Below are 18,496 nucleotides of genomic sequence, written 5' to 3' on the forward strand. Positions count from 1 at the left end.
CGGGGAAACAAGTCCTGCCCTCTGTTAATCAGCTTGATTGTTCCTTGGAGGGTAGTTCCATTGGAGACAAGGTGGACCAATGGAACCTCCTTGTTTAGAGGCAGTATTGTCCCCGATTTGAAGCTCACAAGGAGTTCACCTTCTGATATTTTTAGAGCCAGGACAAAACATTTCTTTTCAACTGGGTTTTAATTTAGAAGCCTATCGTTTTAGCTGTTTTATGTTCTTCTAACTTGAGGACTCTTTCAGAAAATTTCTCTGGCAACTCGGCGGGTGTTCTTCTTATGCTCCTGGCTTTTTAAATTGATTATTTTGGCAGTATTTAGGATTTTCTGCTTTTGTTTTGGTTTATGAACCAACTTGAGCAGGTCTGTGGAGAGGCAGCCTATAAATAAATCAATGTTTATTAAAGCCGGGCACTGTATAAACATTCCCCGGCACTACCACCACCATAGGTACAAACAACACAGTGTTTTGTTCCCCATTTTAATTTCTCTTTCACACTTCAGAAAGATTTCCTAGCCATCCTCAGGCTGTTGCCTTTGGAGAAAGTCCCAGCAAACCGCCCCCCGTTCCCAAGAAGGCGAAATTTAGCCCAAGAGGAGTCCTACCCGAATGCACCAGAGAAAGGTTCCCACCACAGAGGTAAGCAGATACCTGCTGATGTCTCTCTTTCTTCTGGATCCTGGAGAAGTGGCTCTCCTGCTTCTTCCACTGTGGATACGGAATCAGGGTTGGGAACCAGAAGTCCTCCTTTGGAGGAAAGAAAGAGACCGGTGATTTCTAGATGTTCCAGGAAATATTCAGGTTTTTACATCAGGCTATCTGAGCCACAACCACTCATAAGAGCAACAAGGAGAAACTGAAGTTTTTAAACTCCTGAAAGTTGCATCCAGTGCAGGGGAGGGGCCTACTGCTGGGATCCAGAAGGATCCCTCTGCTGATAGCCTAAAGTGGAGAATAAAGGGGCAGGGAAGTTCGGCATGGAGAAGGGAAGCCCTAGCCAATATGGAGCCGCCAGGATACGGGACCCCCCTTCCAAGGCAAGTGGGATCTGACATCCCAGTATGACTCCCACCTAGGGCAGCTCTGACAAAAGCTCACTGTCTAAGGGCTACACTACCTTTGAAGGGACCCTTCCAGGATGGAAAAAGGTGGTGATGGGTCCCAAAGACTCATAATAAAAGTGTGAAATTTATTTTTAACATTTATAAATCTGATTTCTGTATTTAGGACATTTTTTATACCACTCAACCCATAAAGAGATTAGGACTGCATGCACTGTCTTCCGTTCCCCTCCAGCCTGGAAGGGGAAGGCAGAGCACGAGCAGCATGGCAGGCAGAAATTCATCAGGCAAAGCTCTTCATGACATTCAGCAAAACTTCACCCACCCAACTGCTATTTTTCTTGGTTGGTTCTTCAGGGCCGCACTACCTTTTACTAAATCTTTGGGACACTCGGGGCTCTTTTTGTAGCAGGAACTCCTTTGCATATTAGGCGACACACCCCTAATGTAGCCAATCCTCCAAGAGCTTACAGAGCTCTTCTTACAGGGGCTACTGTATGTTCTTGGAGGATTGGCTACATTAGGGGTGTGTTGCCTAATATGCAAAGGAGTTCCTGCTACAAAAAGAGTGTCCCGGACACTCCTAAGTCTACACTGGTGTAAGTAGAATGAATACAGCAGAAGGTCCCAATTTATCTCCTTTCTGCCTTCTCTGCCCCCACACTTATCCTTATCAAATATCACAGAAGAGTGTAAAGTCTTTGGGGAAGGAAATGTCTTTTCAAACTTGCCCAAATACATGATTTTGTCTTACTAGGAATCTTTGTTGTTAAGTTTAGATGTCTTATCTTGTCAGGCGCTCGCTGACTGCCTGATGTTATCCTGTCTCCTAATCTTCTTACTGATTGACTGAAGTGTCTTTTAACCATTTGTCTATTCTGACTTGAGTCCCCAATTCTCAGGAAAGTATACATGAAAATATTATTAGTATTACTGATAATATAGAATAATAATAATAATCACAGAATAATAATATTCATAGAGAAGGATGATCCCAGTCATGTCATACTGCCAAACGTGGGACTTTACAGGATGATGCAAGACCATTTTTGACAACTTTTCCCCCCCTACCCTGGCACTTAGTGTACCCTCATAATTTTTAAAGCACCCGACTGCCGCCTTCCAGCACCATCCTTTCGAAGTTTGTCAACTCTGGATACTCCTCGCCCTGTTGAATTTCTAAACTGAGAAGCTGGAGCGGAGCATCTTTCCCACAGAGAGCCAGGAGGGCATAAAAGCAGCTTCCCCCCTTACACTCCAGGAGGCCAGACAGAGGGAACAACACCTCTTTCGATCTTACCTGGAAAAGCTGCTCTGTGGTCACGCTCCTGTGTGATCTTCCGCCTGAAACGGAGTGGGGATGCCAAAATGGGAAGACTGAGGAGAAAAAGAGCAAGAAACAGGCTAGGGTGGTTTTCAAAAAGCTGGGGGAATCCATGTGAATTTCAGTGGTATCCTTGATCATATCCTATGCCCCCCTCCCCACTACCAGGATGAATCCCCCTCACCTGCTGGTCCTGATTCTTGCTCTCTGCCTGGCTGAGGAGGAAGCCTTCTGCCAAGGCCACCGCCTGGGAATTCGTCTCCGGCCCACATTCCCTGACCCAGCTCTCCATCTCTGAAAATGTAACACATCAGGGTTGTCCTCTGTCACCTTTATTATTTATCGTAGTGATGGAGGTTTTAGCTATAAAGATCACACAAGACTTACGGATCAAAGGAATAAAAGTGGAGGACGGAAAATTTAAAATGATAAGTTATGCAGACGACATGGTCTTAACAGTTCTGGATCCACAAAAATTGTTACAGTATGTAATGGAATATATTGATGACTTTGGATCTTTTTCAGGATATAAAATCAACAGGAAGAGGAAAAATATGATCAGAAAAATTTTGATGCAACAAGAAGAAGAAGAAGAGATTGGATTTATACCCCACCCTTCACTACCCAAAGGTGTCTCAGAGCGGCTTACAAATTCCTTTCCTTTCCCTTCCCCTCCCCACAACAGACACCCTGTGAGGTAGGTGGGGCTGAGAGAGCTCTTGACAGAAACTGCTCTTTTTTCAAGGACAGCTCTTATCAGAACTATGGCTTGCCCAAGGTCATCCAGCCAGGTGCAAGTGGAGGAGTGGGGAATCAAACCCGGCTCTCCCAGATTAGAGTCCACACTCCTAACCACTGCATCAAACTGGAAGCAAGTAGGTAGTGGTTAGACTGTCCAATTAGATCTCGGAGACCCAGGTTCGAATCCTCACCCTGCCACGGAAACTGGCTGGGTGAACTTAGTCCAATCACAAACCCTCAGGCTAACATACCTTGCAGGGCTGTTGTGAGGATAAATGGAGAAGGGCAAAACTTGGCAAACCCCAAGCGTCTTAACCACTTGAGCCACCGCAGCCCCTACTGGGAAGAAATGATATTAGTAACAAAAGTTGGTACTTTAGGAAAGGGAACCAAAGTATGCCAAGCCACAGAAGTCACCTAGAAGAGTTCAGGGCAGGAGTAAAAAAAGACAGAACTGTGTTTTCATTAAAACACAGCAGAGAGCAGAACTCTCCAGAAATCCAAGTTGGCTCTTCCAGGCCACCACAGCAATGCCAGGCTGAGGGCAAGGATTACAACCAATGTTCCCTCTAAGCTGTGGAGTCTTGTGAGCAAAAATTCTACTTTTTGAGCTACTGGTGATAAAGTTGTGGGGGAGCGGGGAGGGATTTGGCTACTGCATAAACTAGTTCGCTCTGGACCCATTCTTTCGGAGCTAAGAGAAAAATGTGTAAGCTGCAGGCTAAAAGACTGTGAGCTAGCTCACACTAACTCAACTTAGAGGGAACACTGATACAACAAAACGCCAACATGTGGGCCATGTTGTGAGTGTCTGGAGCCGGCAGCAGGATGCAGAGGGGGAAAAGCAGAATGGGCACATACCCTTTTACAGGAAGAATTCCGCTCTGCTTCCAACGAAGAGGGGCTTCCAGGGAGCAAGGGGGGAAATGGAGTGGGTTGGACAAGATAATGTTAAAGAAAGTGTTGCTAAACTATAGAGTCTGCGTGGTAAATGGTGCTGGCATCTCCTAAACACAACTGCAGCTCCTCTGCACTACTCCAACATCAAAACCACGGAGATATTTTTGCAAAGGAAATATTCTTTTTTCGCTTACCTATTTGATTTATTTTTTTTAACTATGTCGGTGCTGCCCCGTCTCTCCTTCCCCCGAGGGCATTAGTAGCAATCCCCGTGCGCTTGGGACAATGGATCAAAAAGTGACGGCGGCAAGTCATTTGGCCCTTCTCGGTCCCTACCTCTCTAGGAATGGAGAGTCTGTCCTTTTAACCCTTACACTGACTCTCTACAGAAGGCAAAACGGACCTCTTCCTGGCTTCGCCCTTCCAGAGGCTGCATCTGTTTACCCTTCAAGTGCCCCTCCGATTTCCCTGCAAAGAGCGGCGAGGGAGAAGACAGGATTCGACCCGCTTTTCCATCCCAGCTTCGGCTCGTTCTTGTCTCTCACTTTCTAAGGAGGGGACCTGAGATTCAGAATTGGGAGGGGGGGAACGCAGCTAGGATGGAGTCACTGGTTGCAAAGTGATCCCTCTACATATTGGCGAAATCATAGAATCATAGAGTTGGAAGGGAACTCCATGGTCATCTAGTTCAACCCCCTGCACAAAGCAGGAAATTCACAAATACCACCCCCCACTCCCCCAGTGACCTCTGTGCCAGGACCAGCAGATGACAAAAAAAACCCCTCCAGGATCCCTGGCCAAACAGGCCTGGAGAAAAATTGCTGCCTGCCCCCAAAGTGGTGATCAGCATTTCCCTGGGCATGTAAGAAAGGGCCACAAGAACTGAACACTGATGCAAGCCTTCCTGCACTCCCTCTCATGATCTGCCTAAGTTCACAGAATCAGCATTGCTGTCAGATGACCATCTAGCCTCTGTTTGAAAACCTCCAGAGGAGGAGAGCCCACCACCTGCCAAGGAAGCCTGTTCCACTGAGGAACTGCTCTTTCAGGAAGTTCTTCTTAATATTTAGCTGAAAACTCTTCTGATTTAATTTCAACCCGTTGGTTCTGGCCCAACCTTCTGGGGCAACACAAAACAACTCCGTAGTTAAGATGCTGAACTGCAGGCTGGAAGGTCGGTAGTTCAGCAGTTCGAGACCCGAGTGTGCCACATGACGGAGTGAGCTCCCGTCTCTGGTTCCACCTCCTGCCAAACTAGCAGTTCAAAAGCAAGAAATCGCAAGTAGATAAATAGGTACCACTTCAGTGGGAAGGTAACAGCATTCCGTGGGCCTTGGCGTTTAGTCATGCCGGCCACATGACCATGGAAACGTCTTCGGACAGTGCTGGCTCTTCGGCTTGGAAACAGAGACAAGCACTGCAACCCTAGAGTCGGATTTGACTGGCTTTCAAGCAAGGGAAACCTTTACCTTTACCTAACCTTTCAGGTACTTGATTCTTTTTTTCCTTTTCTTTTTGTTACACGTCTAGTTCACAAATGACACTATTAGAGGATATTTGCTTTCATTTTATCTTTTATTGCAACATAACCATTATCTTTAACAATGACTATCTCAAAAGAAAACTATTTCATCCATTACTGCTGCGTTGGTAATTAAAGGAGAACAGTTATAGGAGTCCACAAAATCATCTTACCCAAAGATAAGCTGGTAACATGCGAGGAGCCCTGTCTAAGAAGTTCTCAATCAATTCAGTTTCTCATACTTACAGGCTGTTAACATCTCCTCCTAAAAAAGACTTCTTTCTTTTGTTTCGCTGTCCTACTTGATAAGGATGCACATTCTTGGCTGACTCATCATCTTAAAACTTCAAACACCGTACAAAGTTATCTATACCTGAGTATCTTCATAAAATACATAAAACCTATTCTTTTTCATTCCCGCTACTTGTTACCATAACCAAGTCTACCTAAAATCAGTTATTACAAAGGTTCTCCTATCTATGAATATCTCTTGGCCCTCGACCAATACCACCACCCCCATCTTTGAATTCTCAAGAGGCTGTGTATTGTGTTACTCTTTTCTATCTTTGTCTTCTTCAAGGCTGTTATTCCCATATTCATTTATTTTATTTAAAACATTTATATGCCACCTTTCCACCCAATAAGGGTCCCCAAGGGGTCGAAGAAGAGGAGGAGGAGGAGATTGGACTTATACCCCGCCCTTCACTCGGAGTCTCAGAGCGGCTTACAAACTCCTTTCCCTTCCCCTCCCCACAACAGACACCCTGTGAGGTAGGTGGGGCTGAGAGAGCTCTTGACAGAAACTGCTCTTTTTCAAGAACAGCTCTTATCAGAACTACGGCTTGCCCAAGGTCATCCAGCAGCTGCAAGTGGAGAAGTGGGGAATCAAACCCAGTTTTCCCAGATTAGAGTCCGCACACTTAACCACTACACCAAAAGGCATTGAACACGGCAACTACATGGGTAGAAACCCGAGAATCAGCATTCTCAGACATGGCACTCAAACTCTGGAACTCTCTGCGAAGGGAGATTCATCTGCCCCCCTCTGCCATTGTCTTCCACCAGTCTGTGTCATATCAGTGATATTTCACATCTTGGCATTTTCATCCTGTCTGGTTTGAAAGGGATCCTGGGGGGCACAGTGGAGTTTTCCGTTCAAGCACAGCAGCTGCTGCACAGCTAGACTGCCCAAATGTCAATGAGTGACCCATAAATTATGGTGGTCTTGTTGTGTCCTGTAAAGCAGGTGATCTACCACTGGGTCAGGGTCCCTCTGCTTGTGGAGCAGACTGTGATGCAAGGGAGACGGAAAGGGCTCTGAAGGACCTCCGAGCACCCCTCCGAACCCTGGGAACAATGCTCTTCCCTGGGGAAGAGAGTCATGAAATGCCCACCTTGCCAGGAGATGATCATTTGCCCCACTGCCAGAGAAAGGACAAGAGGGATTGATTTTGGATGGCCCCGGCTAGGCAATAAAATAGTGAGAGGTGCACTTTGACATCACTCTGAAAATGGCTGACGGGGTACCACAAGACCCACCCGTCCCAAATTCAGGATTGGGAAGGGACTCCCATCCAGCTAGGACAGCAAGGGTTAAAAGATCTGTTTCTTGCCAAAGTTGGGTGTGCTGGCAGACCACTCTGGCTTCCTGTAGGGGTTCACAAGGTAATTAGCCTTCCTGTATCATATCATTTTATTCCTGGCAAGAGGTACACCTCAACAACATTTGGGGTTTGCTACAGGTCTAGCTGTTCCCTGGAAGGCCAGATACTGAAGCTGAGGCTCAAATACTTTGGCCACCAAATGAGAAGGGAGCACTCACTGGAGAAGACCCTGATGCTGGGAAAGATTGACGGTCAAAGAAGACGGGGACGGCAAAGGATGAGATGGTTAGACAGTGTTATTGAGGCAACGAACATGAAATTAAGCAAACTTCAGAGGACGGCGGAAGACAGGAGGGCCTGGCGTGAAGTGGTCCATGGGGTCACGAAGAGTTGGATTTGACTGTGCGACTCAACAACAGGTCTAGTAAACAAGGGATAGTTAGAGGAACTTTCCTTCCACTTTATCCTTTACTGCAACATAACTAATTGCATCTTTAACAATGACTAATTCAAAAGAAAACTATACTGTCCATTACTGCTACCATTGCTCCCTCTAAGCTGTGGAGTCTTGTGAGCAAAAATTCTACTTTGTGAGCTACCGGCATTGAAGTTGTGAGCGAGCCGTTTGGCTACTGCTTAAATTAGTTTGCTCTGGAGCCATCCTCACTGAACTAAGACAAAAATGTGTGAGCCAGAGGCTAAAAAACTGTGAGCTAGCTCACACTAACTCAGCTTAGAGGGACCACTGACTGTTACATAGATCTTGACAGCAATTACATGAGTCCATAAAATAGAAAACATTAACATTAAAATACTAACCATTTCCCTGATCTATTAGAGCTTGTGTGTTGTAGCTGTCAGAAGGGCCGACTAGGAAGATGAAAGATATCCCCTCATTTACATTACAAAACAAAGGGGATTTAAGAACCTCACTGAGGTAGCTGAGCCAGTGTGGCACAGTGGTCAGAGGTTCTGACCAATGTTCCCTCTAAGCTGTGGAGTCTTGTGAGCGAAAATTCTATTTTGTGAGCTACTGGCTTTAGAGTTGTGAGCAAACGATTTGGGTACTGCATAAATTAAGTTTGCTCTGGAGCCGTTTTTCCTGAGCTAAGACAAAGATGTGTCAGCCAGAGGCTAAAAAACGGTGAGCTAGCTCACACTAACTCAGCTTAGAGGGAACACTGGTTCTGCCTATGCTCTCGGAGATCCAGGATTGAATCCCATTTCTGCCAATGGAATCTGCAGGCTGACACTCGAACAGTCGCCCACTCTCAGCGTAACCTACCTCTCAGCATGGTGGTGGTTAGGATAAAATGGAGGAGAAGAGAAATACACGAGCTGCTCTGGGTCCATGCTGGGAGAAAAGGTGGGGTATGATGTTTGCTGTTATGAACAAAATTTGGGATGCTGTTTGATGCAAAGGATAATTATTTGTGCCATGAATTCATCCAGTGTAACTGCCGCTCTTTTGGCAGGAGGCAGAACGATTCATTCCATCATCAAACTATCATTAAACATGGTGAACAGAGCAAGAGGGGCAGAGAACCTAGTCCTAAACAACATCATCTAGTAACCCTAAGAGTCTGTGACACCCCTCTTGAATATGTGTTCACGGGGCAGGACAAACAATTCACATTTTATAGTACACTGTATTCCAAATATTTTAGCATGGAATTGAATATGCTTTACCCAATACCAGTTTAACAGTTATATAATACGAGCCTGATTTAGCACGCACACACACACACCCCCGATGATAATGCCTAGTAACGTTGGGCTTGAGGCTGAAGATCTACCAATACTGGAAACGTTTGTATGGTTTCTTTCTTGTGTAAATTTTTTGCCGTGAAACACGGCTTAGCATTTATATGGTTTCTCCCATTTTTAAATTCTTAGGTATCTCTTAAGATATGCCTTTTGAGAGAAGCTCTTTTAACATTCTAAGTGTTTATTTGGACACCCCCCCTGTCCCCATGTGGACTCGCTGATGAACAGTTAGGTTGCCATTCCGAATATAGCTCTTTCCACACTCCAGACATTTAAATGGTTTCTCCCCAGTGTGGATACGTTGATGGATATTAAGTCTTGCACTCACAGGGAAGCACTTTCCACACACCAAGCACTTATACGGTTTCTCCCCAGTGTGGATTCGTCGATGGTTAGTAAAGTCTGAACTCCAAATAAAACATTTTCCACATTCCAAACATTCATATGGTTTCTCCCCTGTGTGGGTACTTTGATGGGCTTTAACCTGTGCCCTCCAAGCAAAGCTTTTTCCACACTCCGAACATTTATAAGGTTTCTCCCCAGTGTGGATACGTTGATGGGATGTAAGCTGTGAACGCTGAGCAAAGCTCTTTCCACACTCCAAGCAATTATAAGGTTTCTCCCCAGTGTGGATACGCTGATGATTAATAAGCTGTGTGCTGTGAGCAAAAGTCTTTCTACACTCCCAGCATTCATACGGTTTCTCCCCTGTGTGGATACGTTGATGGGATGTAAGCTCTATACTCCGACCAAAACGCTTTCCACACTGCAAACATTCATATGGTTTCTCCCCTGTGTGGATACGTTGATGGCATGTAAGATCTGAACTCCGAACAAAGCGCTTTCCACACTCCAAGCACTTATATGGTCTCTCCCCAGTGTGGATTCGTCGATGAGCATATAGGGAATTACGCCGAAGAAAGTCCTTTCCACACTCTAAGCATTCATAGGATTCCTCCTCTGTGTGGAGTTGTTGATGAGCAGCAAGGATGCTATTCTGAGAAGAGCTCCTTACAGACTCCGAGCATTTTTGAGGTTCCTCCCCTGCGTTAATTCTGTGGGGCCTATCAAACACCTGGGATTCAGCACCCTGAGGAGAGGATTCATTCCCCCTCTTCCAATTTCCTTCATTGATGCTTTTCTGCTGTTTTTTCTCAAATACGTGGTTTTGTGGGTCTTCCTCAGACTTGTTCGGGGGACCATCAGCCTCTAGAATAAATAGAAAAGAATGGTAAGACCTTCAGGTAAAAGTAGAGTCAAGAAGGCCATTAACTGCTCTTGATAACGACAGGACAGAAATCACTCGATAGGGAAACAAATCTTGCCCTGTATTCGTAGTGGCAGCTCCATCAGAGACAAGGTGGACCAATGGAACCTCCTTGTTTAGAGGTAGTATCCCCCTGAAGAGGAATGCTTTGGATATGATCCTCTTCTTGTGAACCTTCCAGGGACCCCAGGTGGCCAGCTGTGGATAACGGGAAGCTGGACTACAACGTGTCTCCCAAATCGCTTCCTGCATGCAAGTACCAAACTGAACGGCATTCACTGAACAGTGAATTAGGAGCAGAGCTTTACACCTGAACAACAAAGACCCAATCTGACCTCCAAACTTATAAAGCTCATTGTACTTTTAACCCCCCGTTAGTTCGCCCTCTGTTCTGTGGCCCAGACTGTGCAGGTGAGGCCGGTGGCCGCTAGAGACTATGAGTTTTCAGTGGGGAATTTCCCCCCTTTGAAGCTCACCTGGAATTTATCTTCCTATAGAGCTAGGCCAAAATGATTCTTTCCACCTGGGCTATAACTTAGAGGGCTACTGTTTTAGCTGTTTTATGGTCTTCTAATCTGTGGACTGCTTCTGGAGTGGAGGCCCTTCTTATGCCCTGATTTATTAAACTGATCATTTTGGGAATATTTATGATTTATGAGGAGCTGTGGTGGCTCAAGTGGTTAAGACGCTGAACTGCAGGCTGCGGAAGGTCGGTAGTTCAGCAGTTCGAGACCCAGGTGCCGCATGATGGAGTGAGCTCCCATCTCTAGTTCCAGCTCCTGCCAACCTAGCAGTTCGAAAGCAAGAAATTGCAAGTAGATAAATAGGTACCACTTCAGTGGGAAGGTAACAGCGTTCCGTGAGCCTTGGTGTTTAGTCATGCCGGCCACATGACCACGGAAACGTCTTTGGACAGCGCTGTCTCTTTGGCTTTGAAACGGAGATGAGCACCGCAACCCTAGAGTCGGACTCGACTGGCAAGGGAACCTTTACCTTTACATGATTTTCTGGGATTGTTTTGATTTTTGAACCAACCAGAGAAAGCCTGTTGAGAGGCAGCATATAAATAAATCAATGTTTATTAAAGCTGAGCGCTGTATAAATATTCCCCACCACTACCACCATAGGTACAAAAAAGCCAGGATTTTGTTCCCTGTTTTATCTTCTCTTTCACACTTGAGAAAGGTTTCCTGGCCACTTGGGGGCTGTTGCCCCTTGAGAAATGCCCACATTCTCCAGGTGGTTAAATTGAGCTGAAGAGGAGTCCTAGCCGAATGCACCACCACACAAGTAAGCAGATACCTGCTGATCTCTCTCTTTCTTCTGGGTCCTGGAGAAGTGGATCTCCTGCTTCTTCCACTGTGGATATGGATTCAGGTTTGGGAACCAGAAGTCCTCCTTTTGGGGGGAAAAACAGATCGGTGACTTCTAGATGTTCCAACTTTAAAAAAAATTCAGATTTTTAAATTAAGCTATCTCAACCCGAGCCACTATAAATGGCAAAAATGAGAAATCCTTTTTTTTAACTCCTAAAAGATACAACCAATGGGAAGGGGGGCTACTGCTGGGAGCCAGAAGGAACCTTCTGCTGATCCTGCTGGTAGACTAAAGTGGAGAAGAAAGGAACGGGAAGTTCAGCAAAAGGAAAGAAAGCCCTAGCCTACATGGAGCCACTGGGATACGGTATCTTTGCCCCTTCCCAAGCCAAGCAGGATCCGACATCCCACTATGACACCGTCTAAGGTGGCTCTGACAAAGGGCCACTGTCTAAGGGCTTCTCCGCCTTTGAAGAGACTCTTCAAGGATGGGAAAAGGTGGTGATGGATCCCAAAAACTCACAATAATAGTATGAAATATCTTTTTAACACTTATAAGCCTGATTTCTGTATTTAGGACATTTTTATATCACTCAACCTGTAAAGAGTTCAGAACTGAACACGTTCTCTTCTTTTTCTCTCCAGCATGGCAGGCAGACATTCATCAGGCAAAGCTCTTCGTGACATAAAGCAAAACTTCACCCGCTTAGCTCCTGTTTTTTTTCCATTTGTCCTTCAGGGCTGCACTGCCTTTTACTGAGTCTTTGGGGCACTCCTAAGTCTACACTGGTGTAAGTAGAATGAATACCACAGAAGGTATTTATCCTCTATACCCCACACTTATCCTTATCAAATGTCACAGGAGAATGTAAAGTCTTTGGGGAAGGAAATGTCTTTTCAAACTTCGGAAAATGCACATTATGGGCCCTGTACAAATATTAGTACTTTGTATTATTTTCATCTCCCTGCCAACAAAAGTCCGCATGGTCAAAGCAATGGTATTCCCAGTAGTCATGTATGGCTGCGAGAGTTGGACTATAAGGAAGGCCGAGCGCTGAAGAATAGATTCTTTTGAACTATGGTGCTGGAGAAGACTCTTGAGAGTCCCTTGGACTGCAAGAAGATCAAATCAGTCAATTCTAAAAGAAATCAACCCTGACTGTTCCCTGGAAGGCCAGAGAATGAAACTGAAGCTCAAATACTTTGGCCACCAAATGAGAAGGGAGCACTCACTGGAGAAGTCCCTGATGCTGGGAAAGATTGAAGGTCAAAGAAGACGGGGACAGCAAAGGATGAGATGGTCAGACAGTGTCATCGATGCAACGGACATGAAATTGAGCCAACTTCAGAGGACAGCGGAAGACAGGAGGGCCTGGCGGGATCTGGTCCATGGGGTCACAGAGTCAGACTCGACTGTGCGACTGAACAACAACTTTATTTTCTTACTCTTATTTTTATTGTTGTTCTTTAAAACGCTCATTTTCATGGCTGCTCTGAAAGGTCCCGGAGGAAGCCCTGTTGATATCCCAGAAACTGTTATGGAGGCCAACCCCCCACGTGCTCTGCTTCCAACAGATTTTTCACCTGCACTCAAGATTTTGTTCCCTCTAAAAACAATGAGCCCACTCAGTCCTTAATGGGCCACGGGGGAGGGGGGCCTTCCGTCTTCCCTGTCTTTCTTTACATTTAGAAATCAACATTTCAGCCTACACACAAAGGAGTAACTATGCAGAACCCCCTCCCTGGCCTGTGTGTGCACCCACTCCACTCCCCCACTGACAGTCTCCAGTGGAAGACCCTTATCAGGGTCCCTAATTGGTGGTGGTGGAAAGCCCTGTACCACAACCCACTTAGGTGTTTCCAAAGCAAGAGACATCCAGAGGTGCTTGGACCCTGGATTTTCTTGGTGGTCTCTGTCAACAGAAAAGCCACCCGAGAGGCATTTTCTAGCCACTTCCCCCTAAGTTCACTGCTCCTTGATCCTCTGCAAGTGTCAGCCACCCCCACCCCCCCACACACTGGCAGTTAATCTAATATATGCTGGAAATGCAAAGTGAATGTGGGGACCTTTTACCACATGTGGTGGAAATGTAAGAAAGTCCAAAAGTATTGGAAAATAGTACGCAAAGTTAGACAAGAAATCTTAGGACTGAATCTTGACTTAAGACCAGAAATATATTTGTTAAATGTGGTACCAGATGGATATAACTTTAAAGATGTATATTTAATAACATATATAATAACGGCTGCTAGAATTTTGATGGCAAAACACTGGAAATTAGAAAAACTGCCCTCTAAAATAGATCTAATTTTAAAAGTATTAGAACCTGTGCAAATGGATGATCTGAGTTTAAAATTACAGGGGAGGAATAACACGGTACAAACTAATAGATGGAAAAGGGTTTATAATTGGATACAAAGTTTGGAGGAATGAATGACTGGAAATGTATGCAATCTGTGATGATGTAATGTTCAAGGAAATGTTATATAAAAATTACCTCACACTATTCAGCTGTGCACCTGCTGGGGAGGGGGAAACTCACTCACACCCTGGAAGGGTAAAATGGTAATTGTATGGCATTCTATACTATCCGAGTATTTTGCCTTTCAGTTCCGCTGGGAAAAATACGATTCTCCTTCCATCCTTATTTTGGATAACTGTTTGCTTCAAAACTTTGGACAAATCCAGTCTCTTGAGATGGCTATCATATATGAAACTGTGGTCTGCTCGTCCAGATTTGACAGAACTAAGAAGGAAGAACTATGTAACGCAAGGAACAGGAACTGCTAAACCGAGGACAGGAATGCAGCTACCAACCCCCAGAATTTTTTTGCACGTGGGCAAGACCGAAACACATGGAAAAAAGCAGTCTTGCTACAGGTGAAGTACCCTCTTGACATGACATGGTGAGAGATGTTAGTCACAGTGAGGCTGATAAAACGGAACATAGGTTATGGCAAATAAAATGCAAGTCTGTGGTCAGGCAGGCAAAAAGGGAATATGAGGAGCATATAGCAAAAAACATAAAGACCAAAAATAAATCTTTCTTCAAATACATTAGAAGCAGGAAACCAGCCAGGGAGGCAGTGGGGCCCTTGGATGACCAAGGGGTAAAAGGAGTACTGAAGGATGATAGGGAAATGGCTGAGAAGCTAAATGCATTTTTTGCCTCTGTCTTCACTGTGGAAGATGAGAAGTGCTTGCCCACTCCAGAACCACTGATTTCGGGAGGGGTGTTGAAAGACCTGAGTCAGATTGAGGTGACAAGAGAGGAGGTCCTAAAACTGATAGACAACTTAAAAACGGATAAATCACCAGGCCCAGATGGCATACATCCAAGAGTTCTGAAAGAACTCAAATGTGAACTTGTGGATCTCCTGACATACCTTGACTTCCAGAAAGCTTTTGATAAAGTTCCTCATCAAAGGCTCCTAAGTAAGCTCAAAAATCATGGGATAGAAGGACAAGTTCTTTTATGGATCAAAAACTGGCTAGTTCATAGAAAACAGAGAGTGAGTGTAGGTGGGCAATTTTCTCAGTGGAGGGTGGTAAGCAGTGGGGTACCGCAGGGATCAGTACTTGGTCCACTGCTTTTTAACTTGTTCATTAATGATTTGGAGATGGGAGTAAGCAGTGAAGTGGCTAAATTTGCGGATGATACAAAGTTGTTCAGGGTGGTGAAAACCAGTGAGGATTGTGAGGCACTCCAAGGGGATCTGTCAAGGATGGGCGAGTGGGCGTCAACATGGCAAATGGGGTTCAATGTGGCCAAGTGCAAGGTGATGCACATTGGAGCCAAAAATCCTAAATATAAATACACATTGATGGGGTCTGAACTGGCAGAGACTGAGCAAGAGAGAGATCTTGGAGTTGTAGTAGATAACTCACTGAAAATGTCGAGACAGTGTGTGACTGCAATAAAGAAGGCCAATGCTATGCTGGGGATTATTAGGAAGGGTATTGAAAACAGATCAGCCAATATCATAATGCCCCTATATAAATCAATGGTGCAACCTCATTTGGAATACTGTGTGCAGTTCTGGTCACCACACCTTAAAAAGAATATTATAGCTTTGGAAAAAGTGCAGAAAAGGGCAACTCGAATGATAAAAGGGTTGGAACACTTTCCCTATGAGGAAAGATTAAAGCGCTTAGGGCTCTTTAGCTTGGAGAAACGACGACTGAGGGGTGACATGATCGAGGTTTATAAGATTATCCATGGGAAAGAGCAGGTAGAGAAAGAGGTACTTTTCTCCCTTTCTCACAATACAAGAACTCGTGGGCACTCCATGAAACTGCTGAGCGGTCGGGTTAGAACGGATAAAAGGAAGTACTTCTTCACCCAAAGAGTGATTAACACATGGAATTCACTGCCACAGGAAGTGGTGGCGGCTACAAGCATGGACGGCTTCAAAAGGGAATTACCGTAGATAAGCATATGGAGCAGAGGTCCATCAGTGGCTATTAGCCACAAGGTATAGATAGGGGCTCTGGGGCAAGTGATGCTCTGTCTTCTTGGTGCTTGGGGGGGGGGTCAACAGTGGGAGGGCTTCTAATGTCCTGGCCCCACTGGTGGACCTCCCGATGGCACTGGTATTTCTGGCCACTGTGTGACAGAGTGTTGGACGGGATGGGCCTTTGGCCTGATCCAACATTGGCGTCTCTTATGTTCTTATCTTATGCTACTGAGACATCATCTCTATTATATGCCTTCTTCTGGATTTTCCCCTTGGTCTACAGTCCTAGCCCAAATACATGATTTCATCTTACTAGGAATCTTTGTTGTTAAATTTAAATACCCCATCTTGTAAGGTGCTGACTACCTGACCTTATCCTACTTCTCATCTGCTTAGTAACGGACTGAAGCGTCTTGTAATCACTTGTATATTCTGCCTTGAGTCCTAGTTTATAAGGCAAGTATAAATGAAACTATTAACATTATTAACATTAAATATATAACACTTTTACTGGTAATAATAATCACAGAATATCACATTAATAGAGAATGACAGTCCCAGCCATGTCATAATGCCAAACATGGGACTTTACGGGATGATACAAGACCATTTTCTGACAAAAATGTTCCTACTCTGGCACTGAATAGCTAGTCAGATAAGTCATAATTTTAAACAACCCCGACGGCTGCCTTCCATCACCATCCTTTTGAGGTCTGTCAACTCTGGACAGTCTTTGCCCTGCCGAATTTCTAAACTGAGAGGTTGGGGTGGAGCATCTTTCCCGCAGAGAGCCAGGAGGGCATAAAAGCAGCCCCCCACACACACTCAAGGAGGCCATCCAGTAGGAACAACAGGATCTTACCTGGAAAAGCTGCTCCATGGTAATACTCCTGCACAATCTCCTCCTCCTCCTCCTGAAAGAGAGGTGGGGAACCCCCAAAAGGGGAGACTGATGAGAAAAAGAACAGGAAACAGGCTAGGCTGGGTTTCAAAAAGTTGGGGCAATCCATGCGAATTTCAGCGGTATTCATATCTTGTGTGTCCCCCCCCCAAACACTACCAAGATGAAGCCCTCTCACCTGATGTTTCTGATTCTCGCTCTCTGCCTGGCTCAGGAGGAAACCTTCTGCCAGGGCCACCGCCTGGGAACTGGTCCCCGGTCCACATTCCCTGACCCAGCTCTCCATCTCCGGGGCAGGAGGGCCAGGAACTGCTCCAGGGTCACCAGGTCCAGTCTTCACTTGGAGCAATGGATTGCCTTCCTCCTCGGCCAGATTCTTCTATAAAGGCAAGAGCCAGATCTGTGACCTCCTGCAAAACCAAGACTGATTTTTGCATTGAGATTTTGTGTTGTGTGTGTGTGTGTATCCACACATGCATCTATAGGACATCTGCAATGGAAGGAGCGAGCTCTGAATCATGAAAGCTCATACTAGAATCAAGGGTGTTAGTCTTCTGGACTTCTGTTTCATTTTGCAATAATAGACAACAACTGAAATGAGGGAATAAGTAGCAGGAGGAAGCAAGTAGTGTAGTGGTTAGAATGTGAGAATCGATCTGGGAGACAAGAGTTCGAATCTCCTCTCTGCCACAAAAGCTGGCTGGGTGAAGTTGGAGCCGTCGCATATCCTCAGGCTAACATACCTTACAGCAGCGGTGGCCAAACTGCAGCTCGGGAGCCGCATGTGGCTCTTTCATACAGTCTAATTTAATGTCAAATAAAAAGCAAATTTGCATATTTTTCAATAAAAAACATGTGGAATATTTGTTCATGTCTTGCGGCTCTCAAACATCTGACGTTTATTCAGTCATGTTAAGCAAGTTTGGCCACCCCTGCAGGGTTGTTGTGAGGATAACTTAAGAGAAAGACAGAATGTGGCGAACTGTCCCATCGTGGGCTCCACTGGGGAGAAATGCGGAGTATAAATGATATTAGCAACAAAAGGCGGTACTTTAGGATAGGACACCAAAGTACGCCAAGCCACAGAAATCATTCAGAAAAGATTTGCTGGCAGGAGTAAAAAAATTGACAGACTTACATCTTCAGAGAGCCATAGCAGAGTGGAGAGGGGAATTCTCCAGAAATCCAAGTTTGCTCTTCCAGGCCACGCCTGCACCACAGCAATGCCAAGCGGAGAGCAAGAGGTCCATCAGTGACTATTAGCCACAAGGTATAGATAAGAACATAAGAACATAAGAGACGCCAATGTTGGATCAGGCTAAAGGCCCATCCAGTCCAACACTCTGTGTCACACAGTGGCCAGAAATACCAGTGCCATCAGGAGGTCCACCAGTGGGGCCAGGACATTAGAAGCCCTCCCACTGTTGACCCCCCCAAGCACCAAGAAGACAGAGCATCACTTGCCCCAGAGCCCCTAGCTATACCTTGTGGCTAATAGCCACTGATGGACCTCTGCTCCATATGCTTATCTAATTCCCTTTTGAAGCCATCCATGCTTGTAGCACCCACCACTTCCTGTGGCAGTGAATTCCAAGTGTTAATCACTCTTTGGGTGAAGAAGGACGTCCT

The 18,496-nt window shown here is 45.4% G+C and overlaps 1 protein-coding gene and 1 long non-coding RNA gene across 2 annotated transcripts in view; both read right to left on the minus strand.

The window, feature by feature from the left end:
* The window catches only part of LOC107113378, a 201,440-nt gene that overhangs the window by 132,794 nt on the left and 50,150 nt on the right, over positions 1-18,496 (minus strand). Inside the window, 2 exon segments of the mRNA XM_015414705.1 lie at positions 9,119-9,917; positions 10,420-10,423. Coding sequence (XP_015270191.1) covers positions 9,119-9,917; positions 10,420-10,423 — 803 coding nt within the window.
* Positions 2,423-4,305, minus strand: LOC107113405. Its single transcript, XR_001482617.1, has 3 exons — positions 4,227-4,305; positions 2,576-2,685; positions 2,423-2,444 (listed from the first exon to the last, which is right to left on the minus strand). It is a non-coding gene; the product is annotated as an uncharacterized LOC107113405 (long non-coding RNA).

The sequence above is a fragment of the Gekko japonicus genome, unplaced genomic scaffold (assembly GCF_001447785.1).
Source record: "Gekko japonicus isolate JY-2015 unplaced genomic scaffold, Gekko_japonicus_V1.1 scaffold1614, whole genome shotgun sequence".
Taxonomy (NCBI): Eukaryota; Metazoa; Chordata; class Lepidosauria; order Squamata; family Gekkonidae; genus Gekko; species Gekko japonicus.